This window comes from Ophidiomyces ophidiicola, assembly GCF_022830035.1.
Source record: "Ophidiomyces ophidiicola strain CBS 122913 chromosome Unknown scaffold_2, whole genome shotgun sequence".
Lineage (NCBI taxonomy): Eukaryota > Fungi > Ascomycota > Eurotiomycetes > Onygenales > Onygenaceae > Ophidiomyces > Ophidiomyces ophidiicola.
Window position 1 is genome coordinate 769,496 of NW_026054642.1, and position 22,424 is coordinate 791,919.

The 22,424-nt window shown below is 48.6% G+C and overlaps 10 protein-coding genes across 10 annotated transcripts; 4 read left to right on the plus strand and 6 right to left on the minus strand.

The window, feature by feature from the left end:
* Positions 1-83: 83 nt before the first annotated feature.
* On the minus strand, positions 84-1,472 carry FYV10 (GID complex subunit containing RING finger motif; the record flags this gene model as incomplete). The annotated part of the gene is made up of 4 exons (XM_049249963.1): positions 84-512; positions 574-759; positions 815-1,354; positions 1,419-1,472. The coding sequence occupies 4 exons, from the start codon at positions 1,470-1,472 to the stop codon at positions 84-86; spliced, it is 1,209 nt and encodes a 402-aa protein (XP_049111123.1).
* A 1,997-nt stretch (positions 1,473-3,469) lies between these two features.
* CBF5 (centromere/microtubule-binding protein cbf5) lies at positions 3,470-5,251 on the plus strand (the record flags this gene model as incomplete). Its single annotated transcript, XM_049249964.1, has 5 exons — positions 3,470-3,575; positions 3,686-3,842; positions 3,920-4,551; positions 4,603-4,829; positions 4,886-5,251. The coding sequence occupies 5 exons, from the start codon at positions 3,470-3,472 to the stop codon at positions 5,249-5,251; spliced, it is 1,488 nt and encodes a 495-aa protein (XP_049111124.1).
* Positions 5,252-5,535: 284 nt separating this feature from the next.
* LOZ57_000871 (uncharacterized protein) lies at positions 5,536-6,731 on the minus strand (the record flags this gene model as incomplete). Its single annotated transcript, XM_049249965.1, has 2 exons — positions 5,536-5,957; positions 6,020-6,731. 2 exons carry the CDS (start codon positions 6,729-6,731, stop codon positions 5,536-5,538), a joined length of 1,134 nt encoding a protein of 377 aa, XP_049111125.1.
* A 180-nt stretch (positions 6,732-6,911) lies between these two features.
* Positions 6,912-7,990, plus strand: PHA2 (prephenate dehydratase; the record flags this gene model as incomplete). Its single annotated transcript, XM_049249966.1, has 2 exons — positions 6,912-7,013; positions 7,067-7,990. The coding sequence occupies 2 exons, from the start codon at positions 6,912-6,914 to the stop codon at positions 7,988-7,990; spliced, it is 1,026 nt and encodes a 341-aa protein (XP_049111126.1).
* A 363-nt stretch (positions 7,991-8,353) lies between these two features.
* On the minus strand, positions 8,354-10,026 carry ERF1 (translation termination factor eRF1; the record flags this gene model as incomplete). The annotated part of the gene is made up of 4 exons (XM_049249967.1): positions 8,354-8,538; positions 8,619-9,750; positions 9,802-9,851; positions 9,906-10,026. The coding sequence occupies 4 exons, from the start codon at positions 10,024-10,026 to the stop codon at positions 8,354-8,356; spliced, it is 1,488 nt and encodes a 495-aa protein (XP_049111127.1).
* A 626-nt stretch (positions 10,027-10,652) lies between these two features.
* Positions 10,653-11,543, minus strand: BMT2 (25S rRNA (adenine2142-N1)-methyltransferase; the record flags this gene model as incomplete). Its single annotated transcript, XM_049249968.1, has 1 exon — positions 10,653-11,543. One exon carries the CDS (start codon positions 11,541-11,543, stop codon positions 10,653-10,655), a length of 891 nt encoding a protein of 296 aa, XP_049111128.1.
* A 327-nt stretch (positions 11,544-11,870) lies between these two features.
* On the plus strand, positions 11,871-12,645 carry RPL25 (60S ribosomal protein L25; the record flags this gene model as incomplete). Its single annotated transcript, XM_049249969.1, has 4 exons — positions 11,871-11,952; positions 12,041-12,090; positions 12,165-12,457; positions 12,558-12,645. The coding sequence occupies 4 exons, from the start codon at positions 11,871-11,873 to the stop codon at positions 12,643-12,645; spliced, it is 513 nt and encodes a 170-aa protein (XP_049111129.1).
* A 1,371-nt stretch (positions 12,646-14,016) lies between these two features.
* Positions 14,017-16,005, plus strand: HCM1 (Forkhead transcription factor; the record flags this gene model as incomplete). The annotated part of the gene is made up of 1 exon (XM_049249970.1): positions 14,017-16,005. One exon carries the CDS (start codon positions 14,017-14,019, stop codon positions 16,003-16,005), a length of 1,989 nt encoding a protein of 662 aa, XP_049111130.1.
* Positions 16,006-17,011: 1,006 nt separating this feature from the next.
* Positions 17,012-17,610, minus strand: BUD31 (Component of the SF3b subcomplex of the U2 snRNP; the record flags this gene model as incomplete). Its single annotated transcript, XM_049249971.1, has 3 exons — positions 17,012-17,155; positions 17,226-17,356; positions 17,439-17,610. 3 exons carry the CDS (start codon positions 17,608-17,610, stop codon positions 17,012-17,014), a joined length of 447 nt encoding a protein of 148 aa, XP_049111131.1.
* A 2,253-nt stretch (positions 17,611-19,863) lies between these two features.
* On the minus strand, positions 19,864-21,772 carry LOZ57_000878 (uncharacterized protein; the record flags this gene model as incomplete). The annotated part of the gene is made up of 4 exons (XM_049249972.1): positions 19,864-19,961; positions 20,037-21,295; positions 21,403-21,483; positions 21,615-21,772. 4 exons carry the CDS (start codon positions 21,770-21,772, stop codon positions 19,864-19,866), a joined length of 1,596 nt encoding a protein of 531 aa, XP_049111132.1.
* Positions 21,773-22,424: the final 652 nt, after the last annotated feature.

The following is a 22,424-nucleotide window of genomic DNA, read 5'->3' on the forward strand; positions in this document are numbered from 1 at the left end:
CTATAAATATATAGGATAGTCCTTGGATCCTGCCCCCCCAACTCCATGCGAACGGAAATCGAAAAACAAAGCGGCAAAGCTCATTAAGATATATACACCTTCTTGATCTTGGAAAAGTCGAAAATCTCCCCGGTTATAGGATCTTTAACTTGATTCTCCGGGACGCCAGCCTTTCTGCTCATATCTAGCAAGCGGGCCGTTCCATATAGCCTATGATTTGGCAAGACAACAGGGTCAGCCTCGACATAGCTTTTTGCATGATGAGCATAAGGCACATGTCTTGCCAAGTCATTCAGTTCAGTCGAGCAAATTGGGCAGATGGAGGTTGTTAAGGAGTTTGGACTGGCCCTCGAGGACGTAATCGTCGAATGACATGCTGGTGTTTTAAGGGCAGAAAGGCCTGCTGATAGAGCTATTTGGAGGAGAGGGCGAGATGAGAGAGACAAAAGATCGTGATGGGTACGCATGAAGAGATCTGAAAGATATTGCCAGCGATCCAAGGAGTACATCGTCTGTCAAAAAGGTAGATTAGCTTAGTTGGCCGTACCAATCAATGGAGGCACAAAGTTATACCTTATAAGGCTCAGCTCGAGTGTCAGGGAAATACACTAGCAACCCTGCTGCGCGTCTGATATCCTGCGCCTGTGTTTCGCTGTGTGGGGTGAGAAACTTTGTCGCATGTTTTCTCGCCCCGGCCTTGTCTCCGACTCGCAATAATTCTATATACTGTTGTAGCCTCAACTCGAACTCGAACCGGCTCTATATCAATGGGTTGTCAGCTCTAAAACACAAAAATCCATATAATTCGACATACCTGAACTTTTTTCAAAGCTACCTTGTTTTCACCACACCACTGAAGCGCGTCCTTGGTTTCGCCACGATGTAGACTCTCGCCAATCCGTTGGCATTGAACGAAAACGTCTATATCCACAAGGTCTGAAATATCTTTGTCTTGAGCAAGTTGTTTCGCACTTTCTAAGTAGCCGGATCGTAGCATATGATCAGCTAATAAACGATTTAATCTTGTTCTTGACCACTGCTCATATTTGACATCTGCTAGGCTCGGAATCTGATAGAGATTTTGTATATGCTGTAATCTTTTCTGGGATTGCGTAGCAATTTTTTTCTCTTCATCATGTAATGTCTCCATTTTACGTTTCAGATTCTGCATGCGTGCTATCATCGTGTCCAAAGCTTCCAGCGTCTGGGCCGTATCTTGGGTTCCGGAGAGAGAGGCATTTGCGGTGTCCTTTAAAATTGGTAGTATTTGCTCCCTCTCCCGCTCCACGACTCGTTGAGTTGATTTGAAGTTTCGGCGAGCGAGCTCATAGGGTACGCGGAGGAGCGGTTGGTCCTGGAGCGTTGATGTCAGTTTCATGTGTGGTTTTCCCATGAGCTTCGGTAGAGCGGGCACGTACCAAGAGAAGGTGACTCTCTGGATTGAGCTTGATAGACGTTAGCTCTGCAGCCATATTTGGATCATGGGTAGCAGCAAGCAAAATATGGACTAGGGCTGTCTGTATTCGAGCACAAGAGACGCTGAGTCTGGAGGTTGGAGCACACGACAGTAGACAGCAGGTGACTTCGCTGGCCCATCTCCGCACGCCATGACATAATTCCCGGGCCCGATACGCAGTACGGGCCGTAAAATTACCGGAATGGAAAATCTAATCCACCAGAGCTGATTACCTAAACAGGAAACGTTTAAAAGGCCACAATTTGTGTTTTCCTTTCGTTCTTACTGCAACTCTCTTGATGGGAGAATAACGCGCAACGTACCAGACTAGTAGTGCTACAGTCTGAGGAACTGTTAAAAATGGATCAGTTCTGGGCTCTGCCGCCTGTGTCCAGGTGCCGTGGACCATTCCTCTGTCAATTTTCTTGTTTACTAACAAATGTGCAGGACAATATTAGCCTTCACCCTTGTTCAATCTGCACTTGTCCATGGCCGGCTACTGAGCGGATACTGGTCTATCTTTGTTCCTTCATTGATTTTTAGGATATTCCCTCAAATTTGGAGACTTGTCACTCCATTTTTTCTCACACGTGGGGGCATTAGTTTCCTTTTTGACCTCTATTGCTGTACGAAATGATGACCACATCACACCCGGCCGACTGCTTATCACTAATGATTATGCAGTATACACATATGGCGTTGCCTTGGAAGCTGAATCACCTCGCTTTCGCACTTCTGGCGATTTCTTGACCTATGTTGTATTCGTAGCTACTGTGATACTGGTGAGTGAGCTGCATATATGCTTCACCACGAGATGGATTTTCTTTCCTTTCTTTGTCTTTCGACACTTTGATGTCAAATCGTTTACACCTCGCATATCTGCCCGCCCAGCCTTGACAAATCTAGCTGAAGCGGTTCCTGGAAGTGAGGAAGATCGCCCCTACATTTCATGCAGTCCCATCATTCGCAATAGTCAATCACTAGGGATGTGTGCGGTGTAGGCATGGTGGGATTGCCTAAATCATACCCTGCGTGAAATATAATTTGCACCGGGTGGTCCTGGCGCCCTACATACCTAGTATCACATGTCTATATTCATAGTCAATTACAAACCAACTTCGCATCATATCAATATGTTGGATAGGCTGACAGGATATATAGCTCTTAGCAGGATTCTTAATGAAATCAGTTTTGCTCATCGCAGGTACGGACTGGATCGATTCACATTTCCTTCCCGTAACTAACATCCATAGCCTTCCTTATGGCTCTTATCTACACATACGCACAAGACAACCGGGGAAAAAGAACCACCTTTTTCTTCATACAAATTAAGGTGGAATATCTTCCCTGGGTCATGCTTCTACTGACACTTGTCATGGCTGGGACGCATGAAGTGATGGTTGAATGCTGTGGGCTTGTTGCCGCACATTTGTACGACTTTTTGACACGAATATATCCAACCTTTGGTGGAGGCAGAAACTACATTCGCACTCCCGCGTTTGTGCAAAGGTGGTTTTCTGCCCGGGCTCCGAGGCCGTCTTATGGCGGCTATCGGTACGATCCAAGGGATCGAACATCCGCAAGGAGCGCTGGTGCTTCATCTAGTGGTGGGATATTTTCCGGGAATTCATGGGGTAGCAGAGGGACGGGTCGACGCCTCGGAGGCGATTGAGCTGGTATTGCGAGATCTCGCAGCTGTAACGATAGCATCTGTATACGGAGTACTTCCTCGGCGTTCTGGCATATAGATTTGAGAAACGATATTTTCCATCCAGCCATCAAAATGCTGCTGATGTAACTACTCGGATGACATAATTTTGTATTAGCTAATCATCCCAAAAAACCACAAAAGAAAGAAAGTTTCTAAAGTTTCGAGATCGAGAAATCGAAGCAAAAAAAGACACTCCAAGCTCAGCAACGTCCTCGACAGCGAGAAGCCCAGTCGCCCGCGTCCTTTCCTTGGATCGCGAATTCCGCACTTTTTGGGTTTACTCGTTTTAGTTATCACTCACAATGGCTGCCACCAAGGCCGACGTCGATTTTAGCATCAAACCAGAGGCGGTAACACCTCCAATCCCCACATCAGAGTGGCCGCTACTATTGAAAAATTACGATAAATGTATGCCCATCTCCCTCGAAATCTAATATGCTCAAAAAGTTTTTCCCTCGTTATTTAAGGTGTGCAGGTCGCTTGCAAAAGATATCTCACTAAGTATTCCATATCAACAGTGCTTGTTAGAACCGGCCATTTTACTCCCATTCCAGCTGGATGTACTCCTTTAAAGCGTGACTTAAAGTCATACGTCAGTTCTGGTGTTATCAATCTAGATAAGCCATCGAATCCTTCGAGTCATGAAGTTGTCGCCTGGATGAAGAGAATTTTACGGTACCGTTCCTCTCAGCGATGATTACTATATTCATGGTATAAATGGTGAAACTGACTGTGACTCTTCTACTCTACAGAGTTGAGAAAACAGGTCACAGTGGAACTTTGGATCCAAAAGTTACAGGATGTCTGATTGTCTGTATCGACCGCGCAACTCGCCTTGTTAAATCACAGCAGGGAGCTGGAAAGGAGTATGTTTGTGTGATTCGGTTGCATGACAAAATCCCGGGGGGAGAAGCCCAATTCGCTCGCGCCTTGGAGACCCTTACTGGAGCTCTGTTCCAACGACCACCTTTGATTTCAGCCGTCAAGCGCCAATTGCGTATCCGTACAATCCATGAGAGCAAGCTATATGAGTTCGATAACGACAGACATTTAGGTGTTTTCTGGGTTAGCTGTGAGGCGGGAACCTATATCAGAACACTGTGTGTGCATTTGGGATTGTTGCTCGGAGTTGGTGCACACATGCAGGAACTGCGAAGAGTTCGAAGTGGTGCCATGGATGAGAAGGATGGTATGGTGACTTTACATGATGTCCTGGATGCACAGTGGATGATGGATAACAACCGCGATGAATCGTATCTGAGACGTGTCATCCGACCACTGGAGAGTCTGTTGACTACCTACAAGCGTGTTGTTGTCAAGGATAGCGCTGTCAACGCCGTCTGTTATGGTGCAAAACTAATGATTCCCGGATTGCTTCGCTTTGGTGAGTAGTGTCTCTGCCATACCTACAACCTTGCTAATTTAATCTCTATAGAGTCTGGAATTGAGGTACACGAAGAGGTTATCTTGATGACTACGAAAGGTGAGGCAATTGCACTTGGAATTGCTCAGATGTCCACTGTCGAAATGTCCACCTGCGATCACGGTGTGGTTGCAAAGGTCAAACGTTGTATAATGGAACGTGATCTATATCCACGACGATGGGGTATGGGTCCTGTTGCTCTTGAGAAAAAGAAGATGAAGGCAGATGGCAAACTTGATGTAAGTTTATTTCCCAGAGCAAATGACAAGTCCATTATCTATACTAACAATTCTAGAAATTTGGTCGACCCAACGGCTCAACACCAGCAAAATGGCAGTCAGAATATAAAGATTATAGCGCCTCTGCAGAAAATGCTGTTCCTGCTGCCCCCCAACAACCTGCTGATGCCACGCCTTCCATTCCGAAGGAAGTCCCCGCTCCAGCTGCTGGGGAAGCTTCATCTGCGAATGAGGAGGCTGATGATGATGCCAATAAGCGGAAACGGCATGAGGGAGAGTCGGTAGAAGATCGCGAAGAGAGGAAACGCCGAAAGAAGGAAAAGAAAGAAGAAAAGGAGAAGCGAAAGCAGGAGAAGAAGGAGAAGAAAGAAAAAAAGGAAAAGAGAAAATCAAAACAAGCCGAGGAGAGTGATAGTGAGTAAGCGAATTTTGGTTTTTGGCTGGTTATGTGCGTTTTGTGTATCATACTTTGGAGTCCTGGACAAAAGGGTGTTGATAATTGCTTTACTGATGAGCTTCAAGTGTCCCTTTGAGTACCATTTCATTAATTGATGCTGGCTATGTAATGATCATCAGCTGCTTCCTATGGAGAAAAGTTGTTGGTAATGTGACATAAAATGGCCTACCGTGACTTCTATCCTTGCGAAAACCAGTCTATCCTGGAATCAACTTACATACTAAGGAATTTATCAAATATTCAAAAGCTTCAGAGCATTGGGGAGCCGGTGGATGTCCAGACTCCTTTGTCAAAGGGTTTTGTTTGGATCGTGCCTCGAACCGCCATACCGCCATCACCCTTTTCAATCCATATGTCCCAAGAGCCATCATGTCCTGTCTCTTTAGGTTTAGCACACACAGTTAGAGGCTGTTCGACTAGTATAGGCGCCAAGTTTCGATATTCGATACTAGAAATCGCTCGACGGGTATCCTTGATATGGCCCTGGAATACCATTAGCATTAATGTGAGCGACAGCGGTCCGTGGACCAGCAGATCCTCGTAACCCTCAACATTACGAGCATAGTCTCGGTCAAGATGGATAGAGTGTGCATTGAATGTCAGTGCTGAGAAGCGGAAGAGCAGAGAGCGTGATGGGGTAAGGGTATGGCGGAGCGTCGGGTTCGTGGGAGCTATGAGCGGCACATCAGTGGGACATGATGGTTGAAATAGGACCCATAGCATATTATCTCACCCTTTAGCGGTTTCCTCTGTTGGGCTCCGCCAGATTGCTCTCTACGAAGCTCTTCCGGAGTCTTGTCCAGCATAAACACGAGATTGCGCTTCTCAATAACACTGGCATCTCCCCATTCCTCTTCAGTGGCAGTCCATATCCGCCTTCTCATGGTTTCTTCATCCTCATTCTCTTTGACAAGAGCTATACGCCTCTCGATGCCGACGAAGACCTTCTCTTCCCCCTCTTTTCCCTTAATTCGTACATCTCTGACTCCTTCTATGCACACAGCGCGCTGGGCATCTAAGAGAGGCCCCCCGTTGGGATCGCGGAACCGAACCGAGCCTCCAGCCCACATGCGACGATTGAATGGCGCACCAGGGCAGTGTAACACATCGCATCCATCGGGCACCAGCTCAGACGACGGGAGGTGCGGCGGGAAGTATACCAGGTGGTGGCCGCGGGGTAGATGACCGGCGTCCAGAACTGAAGGGAGGACCAGACCACTGGCGTCTTTGAGGGGCTGCCGGGACTCAGCGCGAGGCAGGAAATCCCGTAGCGAGACGTTCAGAAGATGCGACGGCTGCGGCGAGAGGTAGTCATAGCTGAGGAAGAGGGGCTGGTGCGTGAGCTTGTCTTCCAGCTGCGAGAGGAGCGTTGCCGGCGCGCGCGAGCTGTAGCGGGCGAGGCCTCCAAGCAGCGTACGGCCGCTTCCCTGGGCGACTTGCTTCATGTCTTCCTTCGTATTCTCGCGTGCTGATGCGCAATTGGCGTGCTGGTAGGATGGCTGTGAAGCGGTGAAGCGGTGAATTTTAGCCTTTCGGCCTTTTCACCGGCCGCCGGGTGGGCAAGCAAGGGTCTTCGTCTGCTTGAAGGTCAATCGCACGTCATGAAACGCTCACTGCTATTCATGATGGCATTCTTGCAGTCGAGAGGGTTATCCGCAGCAAACAAGCCGCGCGTTGCGTTTCTTGGGCCTCTCGGCTCGTTCTCTCACGAGGTCAGGAATGTCCCTGTGCGCCACCGGCTCTACCGGCCTTACATATCGATTACTGACTAGTATCTCAGGCAGCGGTGGCATCTTTTGGCAAACAGGCAGTGTTGCTCCCCCAAACTTCATTCCAAGATGCGTTTGCTCTGCTGCAGGCAAACGAGGCAGACTATGCTTCTATTCCCCTAGAGAACTCTAGCAATGGCGCAGTGGTGCAGACACTGGATCTTCTGGCTGATCGCAAGGGACATTACAGTGATATCACAGTCTGCGGAGAGTACTATCTGTCTGTACACCACTGCCTCCTGGTGAAAAAAGGCAGCGAGGGAGGGAAAAGCCCTGAGATCCCAGAGGATATTACTATCGACCCTCGCTACAAATCAATAACGAAGCTCTATACCCATCCACAGGCATGGGGCCAATGTGAAAACTTTCTTTCGAAGCACTTCAAAGGGATTGAGAGGCAGGACGTCTCATCCACTTCCAAGGCAGCGGAAATCGTCTCTAAGGAGCAAGGCAACCACACCGCCGCAATTGCGAATAAATTCGCTGCTGAGTATCACGGCCTGGATATCCTGGCCCAGAATATCGAGGACGATCCTGAGAACACCACAAGATTCTTGCTTCTACGAAATATACGGTCAAATGGTGCTGCTGACGGTGACGTTTCGCCCGAGGATGCCGACCAAGCTGAGAGGAAGACGTCTCGGAAAACATTAATATCCTTTATAATCGACCATAGCGCGCCTGGTGCGCTGGCAGATGCACTTTTTATTTTCAAAAAATTTGGGATGAACCTAACAACAATCAATTCTCGCCCGGGCGGTGTCCGCCCTTGGCAGTATATATTTTTCGTTGAATGTCAAGCCTCAGCGCAGCCTCACAATGACCAGACTATTGAAAGGATCATGGAGGAGCTGAGGCAGGCTACTGTGGCAAGTAGACATCTAGGAAGTTGGAATGACATGCTAGGGTCAAGCCAGATAATAATAGGGCAATGATATTATGCAATTTATTTAATATACGCGGTCAACCTCGGAAAAGAGCGTATTGGGGGGAAAGAACAGAACTTCAAAAGCGAAACTAGAACGAGGGTAGAATGGTTAGAAATCACGAAAAGCGCGGAGCGTTCTGAGCTGAGAGCAGAAAAAGCAATCTATTTCACATTTTCTGATTGCAAAAAGCTGCTCTCCTCTCCCACCGTCTGCTGACTGGAGCCAGAAAGTACACAGTCAGTTTTCATTCACATCTTATACGAAAAATGTTCCGTAGCGGCCAGTAGTGTGCATCTTAACCCGAATAGTTGCAAGTTGACACGCTTCGGAGCTTGGATGGCCCTGCAATTGTAGAACATTAGTGGCAGTCTACAAAAACTGTAGTTTAAGGTCTGTGGAAATACCTTTAAGGAGCTTAGAGCTGGCCGGTAGCAGTGGAGTTTGGGTCCGAAGAGCAATCTCATTGCAGTTCCCATTAACACCATTGACCTGGCTCGACGGGCACGCCGTCAGAACATCCGCCGACGGGATTTCTGGACCACCATCCTCGCTCTCTGCGAGGTCGCCATACCGTCAATCTGCCACAAACAATTAGTACTACGTCTTTGAAAGGCAGTATGAAAGAAGAGCTCACCGTCATAGAATTCGTCTTCGTCATCAGAGTAATCGGCAAGCTGTTCGAAATTGACTTTATACCGTAGGATGGCGCCAATTCCACCAAAGCCCTTCACGAACTGATTTCCTTCCGTAGATTTGTCGGAAACAAATTCTAGGGTTGCGCCAAAGTCTTTGTACTTCTCAGCTAACCATTCCAGAAGGGGGCCTTGTTCAATAATTTCCATCTCTTGGCCACTATCTTTGTCCATGAACATCTCTCGATTCGCCTCCTGAGCCTTGGTGGTGTGCAGGACAACCTCCGGCCCTGACGATGGTTTCAGATTCCATCGTGTGATATCCAGGTTTTCGTAAACGATAAGGGTCTCTGCTGCACCAAGCTCCAAAGCTTTCAGCGTATCATCAACACCATAGCATACTCGGCCAGTGTCTTGACTGATCTCTTCGAAATACTTCCCAATGAGCTTCTTCTCTTGAATGAACTTGACATTTCCTAGAGTCTCTGCAGCCAATTCAATAGCCTGATTGAACCCATGTTCTCCACCATACGAAACATCGACAACCTTGATCACTTTCGACTGAAGGCGATTGTCGAACATGTCTGATTGGTTGAGATCATTCTTGAAATCTGCAGAGCCAGCGAGAACAAGGCCACCGACGTTTACTTTATCGCTGGTAATAAAATTTTGAACTGCTAATTCAGCAACTTTTCGGACATAATTGTGACGACGTTCTTCTCGAAGACGCGAGAAACGAAGGGCAGACTGTCCACCACGAGAATGCTTTTTCGGTAAATCGACGGAGAATTTATGCAATACATCTCGTGTGTTTCCACTCAATGTGCCGAAGAGAGCACCATTTCCGTCCATGATAATAAAACCAAACTTTTGGTCTGATTCCAGTAACTCACTGAGAGCCTCGGTGTGGAATTTGTTATCACAAAGGTAAAGAGATGTATTGATAGGCTTAAACGGTTCAAAATCGATGTTGATCTTGCGTTCCTTTCCTTCTGACGTAATGATTTCACCGCAGTAGATGACAAGGCCATTTGGAGGTACCTTGTTGTAAAGTTTAAGACGCTGCTGGGTGGACGTAATGGCAGACAGGACGGATAAACGGTTGACTCGTGATTTGATGTTGGAAGCCGTTCCCTGTAGCAATGTCAGCACGTACCCCCCAAAAATAATCTAAGTGGAATATACAAATTCTTCAGCCAGCATCTTGGCTGCACGAGAGACCTGATCCTTTGGAGCTGAAGTATGTCAGTCGAGGCTGAGAAGGGCCAGACCATTTATGATCCACTCACGGATAATCAACGAAATCATCGACGTTCCATTGCCACGGGCCGCCTCTAAGCGTTTAATCAGCTTCTTCACCTTCCATATCTCGATATTTTTCTCCGCGTCGTTCGGCTGCGGCGCGCTCATTTTGGCGACGTTGGTCCGCAACCAGAAATGGCACTCTTTTGGTTGGCAACTGGGAAATGTTAGCTCAAGCAGAAGTAGCAGTAGGGATGCCAGGAAGAAAAGGGGATAGAGAGATGCACCTAGAAAGCCGTCGCCCTGCTGGTTGTTGGCGGTTGGAAGTTTTTCGTTGCGGATTGTGGGGGTTTCGAGGAGGGACTGAGCGGCTGAGTCAGCGGCGACGCTGGTCCCAGCCTTATGACAACGGAAAGTTAAGAAGACATCGATCCACAGGTGGAATTCGGAGCATACGGAGTACAAGAAGTTTCTACTCTACTATTCAATGAGCGCTTCTTGTGATTTCAATATTGCATTTTAAGAAAGACCCAGGCACATATGCTTTACTAGTGGTTAGGAGGCTAGTATGTGCAGATTTTCTGTTGGCTAGGTCTACGGTACCATCCTGGAATTTGGCTTTTTGTTCTCCTTGAGCTTGTAGGCCCGGAACAACCGACCATCGAGCAAAATTGAGTTTCCGCATAGAGAAAAAAGCGTGCCGCTACCAGGATGGAGAGATGGCGTTCTGTATTTATATTAATACCTACTCACGGAGCAAAAACAGCTGGTACGACGGCGTGATCATGACCCCATCAGTCTGTCTCTGAAGAAGTCCTAGATTTTAGAATGACACTGAAGTTATTCCTTACAGGCCCAGGGTTCAATATCTCCTTTCTGAATTCACTGGGTGCGGGGTCGGGTAGCGGCTGATGAACCCAGAGCTGGTAAATAAGTTTCTGTGTCAACTTTCGTCTCATCATTGAGTACCCCAAACTTGTCATGATATCATGAAGTCTGTTTTCCGTAAAGTAACGGGAATTGAGAACACAAGGCGCCGGTAAAACGAGAAATAGACATGGCATCAAATCGTTGGTGGGTGCCTTTGACGCCAGTGATGTTGGCACCAAAAATTTCACAGTGCGGCGAAGCATGTCGCCCCTAGCCACTGGGTCTGGAACATAGTTTAGCACCAGTGAGAGGCTTATAATGTGGAATTTATCGTTGTCCGATGCAGGGAGCGGTCGGTCCATAAAATCTTGCTGCGATATACCAGGCTCCTGGGAATGAAGGTCGATTCTGGTGACCGATATAGACGGAACATTCGAACAAGCATTTTTTGTAGATAACGCACCGATTTCAAGCAACCGAAATTGGAACCCATCATTAGTGTCTTTTAGTGCGGGTTGAAGCCACCCAATAAGAGTCTTGCTGGAGTCACCACCGCGTTCTTTAGATTGACCTTTTTTGCTGGCTAACTGGTAACTCTCCAGTCCTCCTGTAGCCGCAATCCTTTTATCAAGCTCACATACTAGTTCCTCATTCCCATCCTTGAGAGCTTGAGTGCGAGCCTTTTGAAGCTGGTGATGGGACCGAATCAGAGTTCGGGTCGCTTTTGCCGAGAGCGATACTGTAGGCTGGTGGGCGGTGGGTGGTCGGCCATGACGGAGAGACTTTGGCCGTGTCTTTCGTGATGCTTTGCCCATATTCAGCGGAAGATATTGGAGCCATCACATGAAGCTGGAAAGCACCCAGGGATAAACGCTGCTCTGGACCATCGCGTTTGCTTCTGAATTCTCGAGCGAGATGAAGGTCGAAATCTAATCGGGACGGGAAGAACTTAAAATGGCCCCTTTGGGAAAGGCGCGAACGCGTGACGGGTGTTCCGTAAGATTCGTAATTTACAGGTCAGGTGACCACACAATCAGGGTTTGGCGAACTAAGCGAGAAAGCGACGATTGAACGAGAAGGAGAAATCAGTGGAAGAGAGATTGATCTTGCGACAACAACCACGACGCCGTCACTCAACAGCAATGGCACCAAAGGACAGCAAGACAGGTGGGCAATCCCCGTTTTCTATCGGCTGTAGTTTCAGCAACGCTTTTGCCGCAGACGGTGCGGTATCAGGCTCGCCGCTGTTCTGCACATTTTCCGAGTTTTCTTGATGCTGGAGGGCACATAACTGACGGCATTACGACTACAGGCAAGAAGCCCGCTAAGGCCGGTGCTGCTGCTAAGGCGGTGCTTAAGGGGGTACGTTCTCACCGAAATTCGCATCGAATATCTGGACTGTGATATGAAGGACATGGGGACTAAGAATACACCAGGTTCACTCTCACAAAGTCAAGAAGATCCGCACATCGACTACCTTCCACCGACCCAAGACCCTCCAGCTGTCGAGATCTCCCAAATACCCCCGCAAGTCGATCCCCCATGCGACTCGCCTCGACCACCACAAAGTCATTGTTCACCCATTGAACACTGAGAGTGCGATGAAGAAGATCGAGGAGAACAACACCTTGGTCTTCATCGTGGATGTCAAGGCCAACAAGAGACAGATCAAGCAGGCTATCAAGAAGCTGTACGACGTGGACACTGTCAAGATCAACACATTGATCAGGTACGTTTTACAAGACCATGTGGGCGCGCCGCTTTTGCGCTTAGAGAAGAGAAGTCTCCTGTTTGTTTTAAGACGGCTGCTGACTTGCCGCGTGCCACAGACCCGATGGATCGAAGAAGGCCTTTGCGCGGTTAACGCCAGACGTCGATGCTCTGGACATTGCAGCAACAAAACTGGCGATTGTTTAATGGGATGGGACGGACTTCTTTCACTCTGCTGTTCTCAGGGAGTCAATCGATTATGTTTGCTATGAGATTTAGGCAATTAAACCAAGATTGACGCATGATTTTTCACTGTTCATTTCCGTTCCTGCACTGCCTCATTCCACCACCCACATGTACAGCATTAATGGCTGGCGGTAGGATCGCCGGCCTTGCCAATAAATAATATGCGCGCCATTGATCGTGCTCAGCTCGCGGGCCGAGTCGCGGGGCGGGCCCGTGGCAGCGATTCTCGAACAATTGGCAGGTTAAGCCCGAAAGCTTCGCGTGGCGATGTGTGCGTCAGTGTGGTAAATGAATGCGCGCGACAACGCGTCGATCGCCATTAGCACCACCACCATGCGCTCGCGCCTCGGCTTGGGCCCGACGTAATTGAACCGCCGCCACTTCGCCAGGATCGAAGCCCGGCGGCGCGCACATGGCCGCCGAAGCGCTTTGGCGAGGAGGGTGGGCCCGATGTGGCCGTAATTCGCAGGGTGAGAGCGTAGGCGACAGTCATACGAGTGCCAGACGGGCGGGCGGGCGGGCGGGCGTGAAGGAGCGCCAGCAAAGCGAGCGGGCGGGCAGCGTGTAGGGCTAGACACGCCTGTGCGCGCGCAGGGCCCGGCCGACGTTGCATTGCGCGCTGGGCGGCTGGCCAGGGGAGCGCTGCGTACGAAATAATAATAATACTCACGGATCGCGGCGGCCGCACTCACCCGGATCTAGATCGCCGGGCGCGTATTGGGTGCGGTGGTTGCATGGGCGGGCGCGGTGGCGTTTCACGTTTCGGGCCCAAGCCTGCCAACTCACAGCCGCCCGCCTCCACCTTCCAGCCCACCACCACCCACCCACCTCACTCATCCTCTCATCCTCTCCTCTTCATCACCACCACCACGCCCGCCTGTCCATCCACCGTCGTTTGTCCTCGCCCTCTCTCGCTGCTCGCCCTCGCTCTCGCCGTCGCTGTCCCCTCGTCCGCCGTGCTCGTCTTTCTATGTGCCCTGGAAGCGACCTGCGCGTCTCTTACCGCTCTTTGCGCCGCCTCCCGCGCCCTCGCAGAACGCCCGCACCGCGCTGGACAGACCCTGACTTTTTCGCTTTTTTTTCCGTTTTTCACGCGTCAAATCACTCCTACTACGTGACTCGGTGATTGTTTGCCTCGCCTGCGCCGTTATCGCGATGAACCCGACGCGACATCCGCCGCCCTTGCGCATATACCACGATCCTCCACCCGCCGTAGCCCAGCCCTCCGCCGCCCACGGCCCCGCGCAACCCAAGCGCCTGCAGCCATCGCCCATGCCGCTGCAGTCCATCCAGAACATAACGGCCAACCGAAATCTCGCCCTGGACCCCCCCATGAAGGATTTCCACCGTCGATCTCCCGTCAAGTCTCACCACACGCCGGATGCGACTGCCTCTGGGCCAGATAAATTCGACTTCGTTCCCATCTCTGCGCCCCATCCGGCTCACGTCCCGGCAACTGGATCCCCTATGAAGAAGCCTCAGTTCTTCTCGTACACCGAGGTCGCAAGCCAGGCTGCACGACAGCCCCTATTCACTATGTTTTCCAGCGTTCCGGATGGTGGGCTACCCGCACCACGCCGCCAGTCGCTCTCTGAGCCTTTTACTGAAGTAATTGCCCCTCCTTATGTACCCCAAAGCTCGGTGAAGCGCTCTCCAGCAGAGAGCGTCACAGGCAAGGATCGGTCGAAGAAGCAGAAACGCGACGGAAAGTTCACCACCCACCTGCCTGCGCCCCATGAGATGCCGCCAGTTGAAGATGATGGCACGAAACCGCCCTTTAGCTACGCCATCTTGATTGGGATGGCTATTCTGCGCGCTCCCAATCGTCGCCTGACTCTTGCTCAAATCTACAAGTGGATTTCGGACAAATTCTCGTTCTATCAGTCCAATGATTCTGGCTGGCAGAACAGCATCCGCCACAACCTGAGTCTCAACAAAGCGTTCATCAAGCAAGAGCGCCCGAAAAACGATCCTGGAAAGGGCAATTATTGGACCATCGAACCTGGAATGGAGGCTCAGTTTCTCAAGGAGAAGCCGATCAACCGCCCTCCCATCATGTCGACCATGCCCTTGACTCAGCCGGTTACGCGTCCCCCACGCTTGCACCTTCAGCCGCCGGAACCCCAGCGGGTTGAGTTCCAACCAAGTGCGCCTACTGCTAATACCACCATGGCGCCGCCTGCACGTGTTCCCCAGTCAAACCCCCAGGATCTTTCTTCTGACGCGACAATACCGGCTTCTGACCTTGCTCTTCAAGATGACACTGAAGACGAAGCCCTCTTAACTACTCACACTGACCTCAACGCCCCTCGCTCATCTCCCCTCCAACAACTTCGATCTTCGCCCCCTGTTCCTCCCCCTATGTTTCGCCGTGATGCTACTCCTCCGACGCCATCTCGCCCTGCCACTGCCGCTGCTAATGGACCACGCCCAAGGAAGCGCAAGCACTCTATCGTAAATGATAGCGGGTATTTCTCGTCTCTGGAATCATCTGCAATGCGACCGCATCAATCTGGAAATCCATTACCATCTGATCTAGATGTTGACCTCCCACGAATCAAGGCTGGAAGCGCCGAAGAGGAAATTGCACGAATTCGCAGTTCTTCGCATGATATCAGCCCTATTCGTTGCTCGTCTTTAAGGGAAACCATCCATCTAGTAGGCTCGTCGCCCTTGCGTAACGAGTTCATGGCATTAGTCCCCCCACCTCTTACTCCTGCGATTAAATTTAAGAAGCCATTACGGCCGCCCCCGTCGCTGTCGCCTAATACCAACCTCCGCAACCATCGAAAGAAGATTCAACAGATGGTTAACTCTCCCATCAAGCATCTGGGACTGGGAGATGATGTGCTTCCATGGAGCCCTGCCTTCAATATTCAAGACGAAGTCTTGGCACATGAGGCATTGGGCACTACCCCATTCTTTGATATTTTCTCCGATCATTTTGGACCTGCTCTCTCCACCCCGACGCTGGGATCGCCTGAAAAACGTTCGGCAAAACGCGATCGGCTTGGTACAAATGTTCTGACAGATATCACAGCCGTGTCTGGAAATGTTCGATTAAATACTCCGCTATCTCGACTTTCGAAATCCAAGGTGATGAAATACTATGAGTCACCATGCAAACGGTCGAATAATTATGTGGAGAACCCAAATGAAGATCTGTTTTCTTTCAATCTTTTTAGTGAAGACGCTCTTGGAGAAGTCGATGGCATTGACCTTCTCCAGGGCTTCGAAAAGATTGGGAAGCCTGCAAAAGAAGAAGCGTCTCCGAAACAGGTGATTAAAACAGGACGCAAAGGCTCTACTCAGTTGAAGTGATGCCCAACTGTCTTTTGGAGTTTGAGTGTTGTTTTCTGTTGCGTTAAGCGTATGATTGTTGTTGTTGTTTTCGTCGTTTGTCACTTTTGGCCCAACTTTCCGCTCATTCACCGATTGGTTCCGCTATTGGAGTCGTCCCTTGGATTGATTCGAAGTTTGGCTCTTGCCTAGTTTTGTGCCTTTTCTGGTTGCTCTGCTATTTGCCCTCTTTATTCTAGGTTAAGTTGTTCTTTTTAATTTTTTTGCCAAGCCGGGCGGATTACTTCACTCATTTATTGTTATTGCACTCGTTACAAGGTGTTTAGCGGGCACTTGATTGGGATGGGCGGTTGATTGTCTTTCACGGCGGTAACAGGATCTGGTCATAGGGAATTGGGCAGGTTCGGAGTTTCAGAGGATCATACCTGAACTGCATGGCGCTATCAGGTGTCCTCTTCGGGGTGGCGATTCTGAAAATTTCCCAACATGGCCTTGCGATTTATTTGAACAGCTTTATTAGCTTCTTCCTGGACAAATTCTGTTTATGGCGTCAGGTCGGTGTGTTGATTGGGCGCATCGAATCATTCCTGGGGAAACTATGTATTGGGGTTATGACTCTGATGATGATAATGTCTGATGTACAGGATTACGGTCTATGAGCTATTGTTTTGCCTTTTACTGTGAATACTTTTCTGTCTATTATCTTAAATAAAACCTCTATACTGTCTGTGTATCGTTGTTCAAATGCAGATACAAATTTACATGTACTGACTCTTAAATTTATCGGATATCTTGCATGGCAGGTCAATTTCAAAAGTCATATCTAGGCTCAGTAACAGTATCATGCCCAATCCAATCCCATCCTCAGAACGCCATGGCCAGACCCGGAAAGCTCACCACCAAAGAAATAGCGAAACCGAGGAGCCGAATGCAAGCCCAGTTCTTTTTCCTGCATCGCTTTGAAAAAATGATAAAAAGCATAAAAATAAAGTAAATGTATTCAATAAACCGCAGGTCCATTGACGCCTTAGTCACTGCTCGCACACCCTCGACACCCACAGCTCACACACTGGATGTTTTGCTCCTCTTTCAGCTGGGCCTTGGGTACACGACAGATACACGTCGAGCTGAAATTTGTCTCTTTTGTCTGGATGCAGCGAAGACAGCATAGCTGAGAGAAGAAATGCCGTGTTAGTACACATATGAGGCTAAGGAGAAGATAGGAAAATATAACGACATACCTTCTCGTAGCCCTGCTTCTTCCACTTCGCGATTAGGTTTGCCTCCGCGTAGTTATTCCTCAGCAGCCAGTCGTATAGTTGTTTCGAGATTGCTTCTTTCTCGTAGTATAAGTCATAGATATATCTCGAGCCTAGATTCAAGGCTCAGTATTACGTCGTTTTGACAAGTTGCGACAGAGCGGCTGTGCTTTGTTTTGGGCTCGTGGGACTCACGTTGATGGCTGATTTGAAAAATGGGCCACAGAACTTCATGTCTCTTCTTGCCTTCGTGCGACGCGTTTTCCGCGTCTTTCATCTTATTGCTGAACTCGAGGAGCGTGTCTTCGATGTCGTCAAAGCCATCTGGTGGGGGTTTCCGGTTTCGAGCTGATCGGATGGGAGGCATGGTGACGCGAGGGGTTCAGTTGTGGAATGTAGTCTATCGAGGTGCGACTCTAGGTTTCTAGAGAGATCGTAGTTATGCTTGTTTCGTGGTAAATTTCAATAATAGTTAAGCCAAAAGACAAGTCCGACCTTTTTACCTTGCGGAAATGATGACTGCAAGCTCAGAGCTAATTTGAGAGTTCTGCCTCTCTTCACCGTCTTTGGAGCCTGGATCAAAATTGAAGCTTTGCGCGGAACCGTCATAGAAGATATCTTTCAAACCACCGTCTAATTCAAATTGACCACTTAGCACGAAGACTTCAGCCATTATCACTGTATACACTTAAATTCACAGAAAATACTTCCCCAGAACCATGGAGCAAGCACAATTCGACCCCTCCAAACTCAATGACGCCGACAGACGAGAGCTTACCGAGTTTATTTCCAACGAGTCCCAAAAGTCAACTATTCAAACCAGTAATTCTCACGCTCCCTAGCATACATCAAGAATATGGGGAACAAAAATCACTAACTTTTGTTCTTTCACTCTCTCCCCAGCCGTTCACCACTTGACAGACGTGTGTTGGAAAAAGTGCGTAACCGGCAAAGTTTCCTCCGGCGGCTTGGATCGATCTGAAGAGACGTGCGCACAGAACTGTGTTGAGAGGTGGATGGACGCCAACTACGAGATAGTGAAGCATCTGTCTGTGTTGAGAGGATCGCAATAGCCTGGTGGCTTTCTGGTGATGGAGAAGTTGGGGCAAATATTGGTACATACAAACACACTGCGTTTATATGGTGCATGAAGTTTGATGGTTGCAAATTATATCCAAGTGAATTTACTTTTTACTTATTGCTTGTGATACTTGTCTTTATACAAAGCATGAAGTCTTTGCCGTAGGCAAACGGTCTCAAAAGCAACAGTATTCATTGCATTATAGTACCATAGGTTCTAATAAAGACTGGTGAGATGATGATTTATGAACTCTATTGTTTGGTGGAGGGCGGTAGTAATGTGAAGCTTGATAGTAGTAAAAACTGTTACGTACGTTCGGCTGCTAGCTAAACGTCAAATCATTACCTACATACAGCAAGCTCGAGAAATTAGGGCTTCAAGGCGATAAATTAATAGTGTAAGCAGAACATACTCCGTACATCATGCTACCATTGAGAATCCTGATAATTCAACCTCCTCTTCATCATTCAATATTCAAGTATTATGGCACTGGTTTGTACAGCTATAGTATTCCATACTCTGCAAGTAATACCCATTACAATGTTCCACCGAATAGTATAGGTGGACTGCAATATCACCAAATAACTACTCCATATTAATTGAATGAAACAAGCTCATACCTCACCTTTGGCTTGTGCAAACGTATGCATGCTAGATCAATTATAGTTTACAGTCTTGAAATAGAACTATTGGATACCTCACCTGCAACTTTGGCTCTGGAGGCGTGATCAGGTAAATTTTTATAAGAAGCTAGTTAAAATCTTTCATTTAGTACATCTCTTTCCATCTAGTTTGAAAATATTAAATACCTTATTTCTTATATAGATTTGATTAATAAAACTTGTACTGTAAGAGGGCATTGTTGATGAAGAATACAAAACAAAGCAAAGTTTGATATTCAGTGGCCAATAGAAGGCGTGAAATATCAGCGCAAATTCTAAGCAACTAAGAGGTGTTCTTAGAGAGCACATACGGCTGTGTGAGGTAAGGCCCTAAAAAGCACCATGTTCAATCTATAAAGTACTCCATAAAGGAAGATGATGTTTCTTTTTGATTTCATAGTATTTTTGATATTGTTGTATGTACGCAAAATTCATGCCAGTAATCGGCAGGTATCGCTGTTTCTTGTGTCATAGGATCCATGCGTAAGAAATCCCTCGGTCTATATGTCACGCATCACTTCCCACAACTAAGGGTTGTAACTCCAAGCAATGATATAAACAAAAAATTTTTTCTGTACCCTTGTTGGTTCGCAGCTGGCGCCCGCGACAGGTACGTATAAGTACAGGCGTCTCGAAAAATATGAATAAATGCTTACCTTCCAGAGCCCATTGTTGGAATGGAACTCACTGGACGGTGCATCTTGGGGTATTGTCAAAAGTGTAAGTAGCTTTTGGCATGTAGGATAGGTAGAAGGATGTTGGTCACTCTCGCCTTGGCCTCTTTTTTTGCTCTCAAAAATGAAAACATAAGCTTATGAAGGGTATCAAACGGTAGGAAATAAGCTAGGAAGAGATGAGGAATTTTGGAGTATATGGATTAGTCCAAAAAGGTAAAGAGGTTCGTATGAAGGATGTTGATCGCACGATCGGCATCTCGTTCTTCAATAACGCACGATATGTTGATTTCACTAGCACCTAAACAACAACGAAGCCATTAGGTCTGTAATAGTAGGAATTTGGCTGGGGAAATAGAATGAGAACCAAGCATACCTTGAGAGATCATTTCAATGTTGACGTTATGCTCTCCTAGAACGGTAAACATTCGTCCAGCTACTCCTACCATGTTCTTCATTTGTTTGCCCACCAGGCTAAGAATTGCCATTTCTGGGATGATATCGACGGTGCCATATTTCCGAAGGTCTTGGATAGCACCTCGTAAGTCCTCGTCTATGATCTGGTACTCATCATGGCCAACACCATTAAGCAAAGGAATCTCAGAATGAAGGGCAAGAGAGACGTGGACTTCGCTAGTGGATATCAAGTCAATCGACAAGCGCCATTTGTCAAGTACGGAAAAAATGCCCGCAAAAAAACCATGGGACAGAGATCGCTTGTTGGAATGTACGTTGATGACAAGAATCTTGTGCTTTGCCGTCACTGCAGTCGGCCGTTTGGGCCCTGGATGTTGAGCTACAAATTGAGGCCCCCGTGTACGGAAGAATTTTGGCTCATGGCCAGGCGTTGTCTTCTCCAACTCTGAAGTGGAATCCGGAAAGATGACCGTACCCTTCCCATTCGGTTTCATAACATTTTTTATGCGGATAGGAATTTTAGCTCGGATCACCTGCTCCATGGTGAAAGGGTGGATGACCTCAGAGCCATAGAAAGTTAATTCTGCGGCTTCTGCAGGCGTAATCACGGGCAGCAAGCGCGCAGTAGGTACTTTTCGTGGGTCAGCTGTGAATATGCCATCAACTTCCTTCCACACCTGTAGCTCGTGTGCCCCGACTCCAACTGCTACAAGGGCAGCACAGAGATCTGTATAGCCACGCCCGATTTTATCCAACAAGCCGCCAGGAACAGCACCAAAATATCCCGTTACAACAGGTACTTTAGCGGGGCATCCACGGACCTTTTTCCCAAAGAGATCAGCTAAGCGGTCATAGAAATCTTGGTCCAGTGCTTGAATTCCGGCAGCAAAGTCAACAACATCAGAGAGGTCAATGTATTGCGAATCCACACCCCGGTCTTGGAGCAATGTAGTCATAAAGCGGCAGCTCAGCTTCTCTCCAGCACTAATCACCATGTCGACACATCGACAACTAATCTCTCCTAGGGTCTGAGCCGCGTCCAAAATTTTGAGAATCCGTAGACACTCGTCCTGGATCTGCGATACCAATTCGGCTCTTAAATCTGGGTTTTGTATGTATTCGCCCGCCACATCGATGTGTTCTTGCTTCACAGCATTAATGAGGGAGAGGTAGTTGGATGATCGGGGGTTTTCTGCTTCCCGCGCCGCACGTAGTAGCCTGCCAACCAGACCCGTTAGCCTTACTCTCGTGAACTTCCTCTTTTTGTCCTTGGCGACAATTGACAATAACACGTTGTAGAAAAATATGTTGCTGGCGGCTCTTACCGATTGGTGGTGCCATCAGCTTTGGACGAGCTACTCCTAGCAGAACAGACGACTGCCACACGATGTTCCTCGATGCTCGGCCTAAGCACAATAGATAAAATAAGCTATTAGTGGAAGATCTAGAATAGGCGTGAAAGTGGATTCGAACAACGGTAAGGCTTCAGCTGCATCACGCTGTCGCTGCGCACAGTGGAAAGGTGGGGGCCCATTACTGGATGACATTGTCAACAATCTCCAGCGCAAATTTGCCGACGCTGGTTCCTCCGAATTTCTGTACCACCCAGTCGGAGGAAGGACAGCCAGGCACGCTCTCAGGGGAGAGTATTATCTGGCCATCACAAGCGACTCCATTAGGCTGGTGCTCGGTCATCGTGGGCAATGCAGCCAATCTAGCGGCCCGGGACCAGGCAAGGGGGTGAGGGGCGCGAGAGTTGATGCCCAGCGTGGTCCCCGCAGCCCTCGCAGAACAGTCTTGCAGCGAGGTCTCCGCCGGGTTGGTGGCTACTTGTCTGGTCGTTGCACGATGAGTTGCACCGTCGAGTCGTCAATTGACCAGTCAGCCCGCCGCTGAGGATTCCTTGCGGTGCGTGACTCACGGGGGACGCAAAAAAAATCTCGGAATAGAGGTTTTGCCGAAAGGATCACGCAATGGCCGCTAGCCGAGATAGGTCTAGCCGCGCCTGGCGCTCGGCTGTGGTCGGGGTTTGGCGTGCTTGCCGCGCCGCGGTTAGTCAGCGGCATTCTGCATCCAGCGAGTGGTGATCAACCTCAACCTTACCATCCACGGGCATCATCGGGCTGGGCTATGCACTGCCGCTTGGGCCCGGGCCGCCATTTACGGGAGCAAGGGCAAGTTTGACGGCAGCTTAGGGTCGAACTCTATCACACTCAGCTCGTTTCTGGGAAAGGCCAGATGTCACGTCAACATGTGCCTACTGTGTACAACAACACCAGTCTCGAGTACTGGTAGGTGGGTATATTTGCACCAGTCTACATTCTGAACCTTTGGATTTCGGGACCAT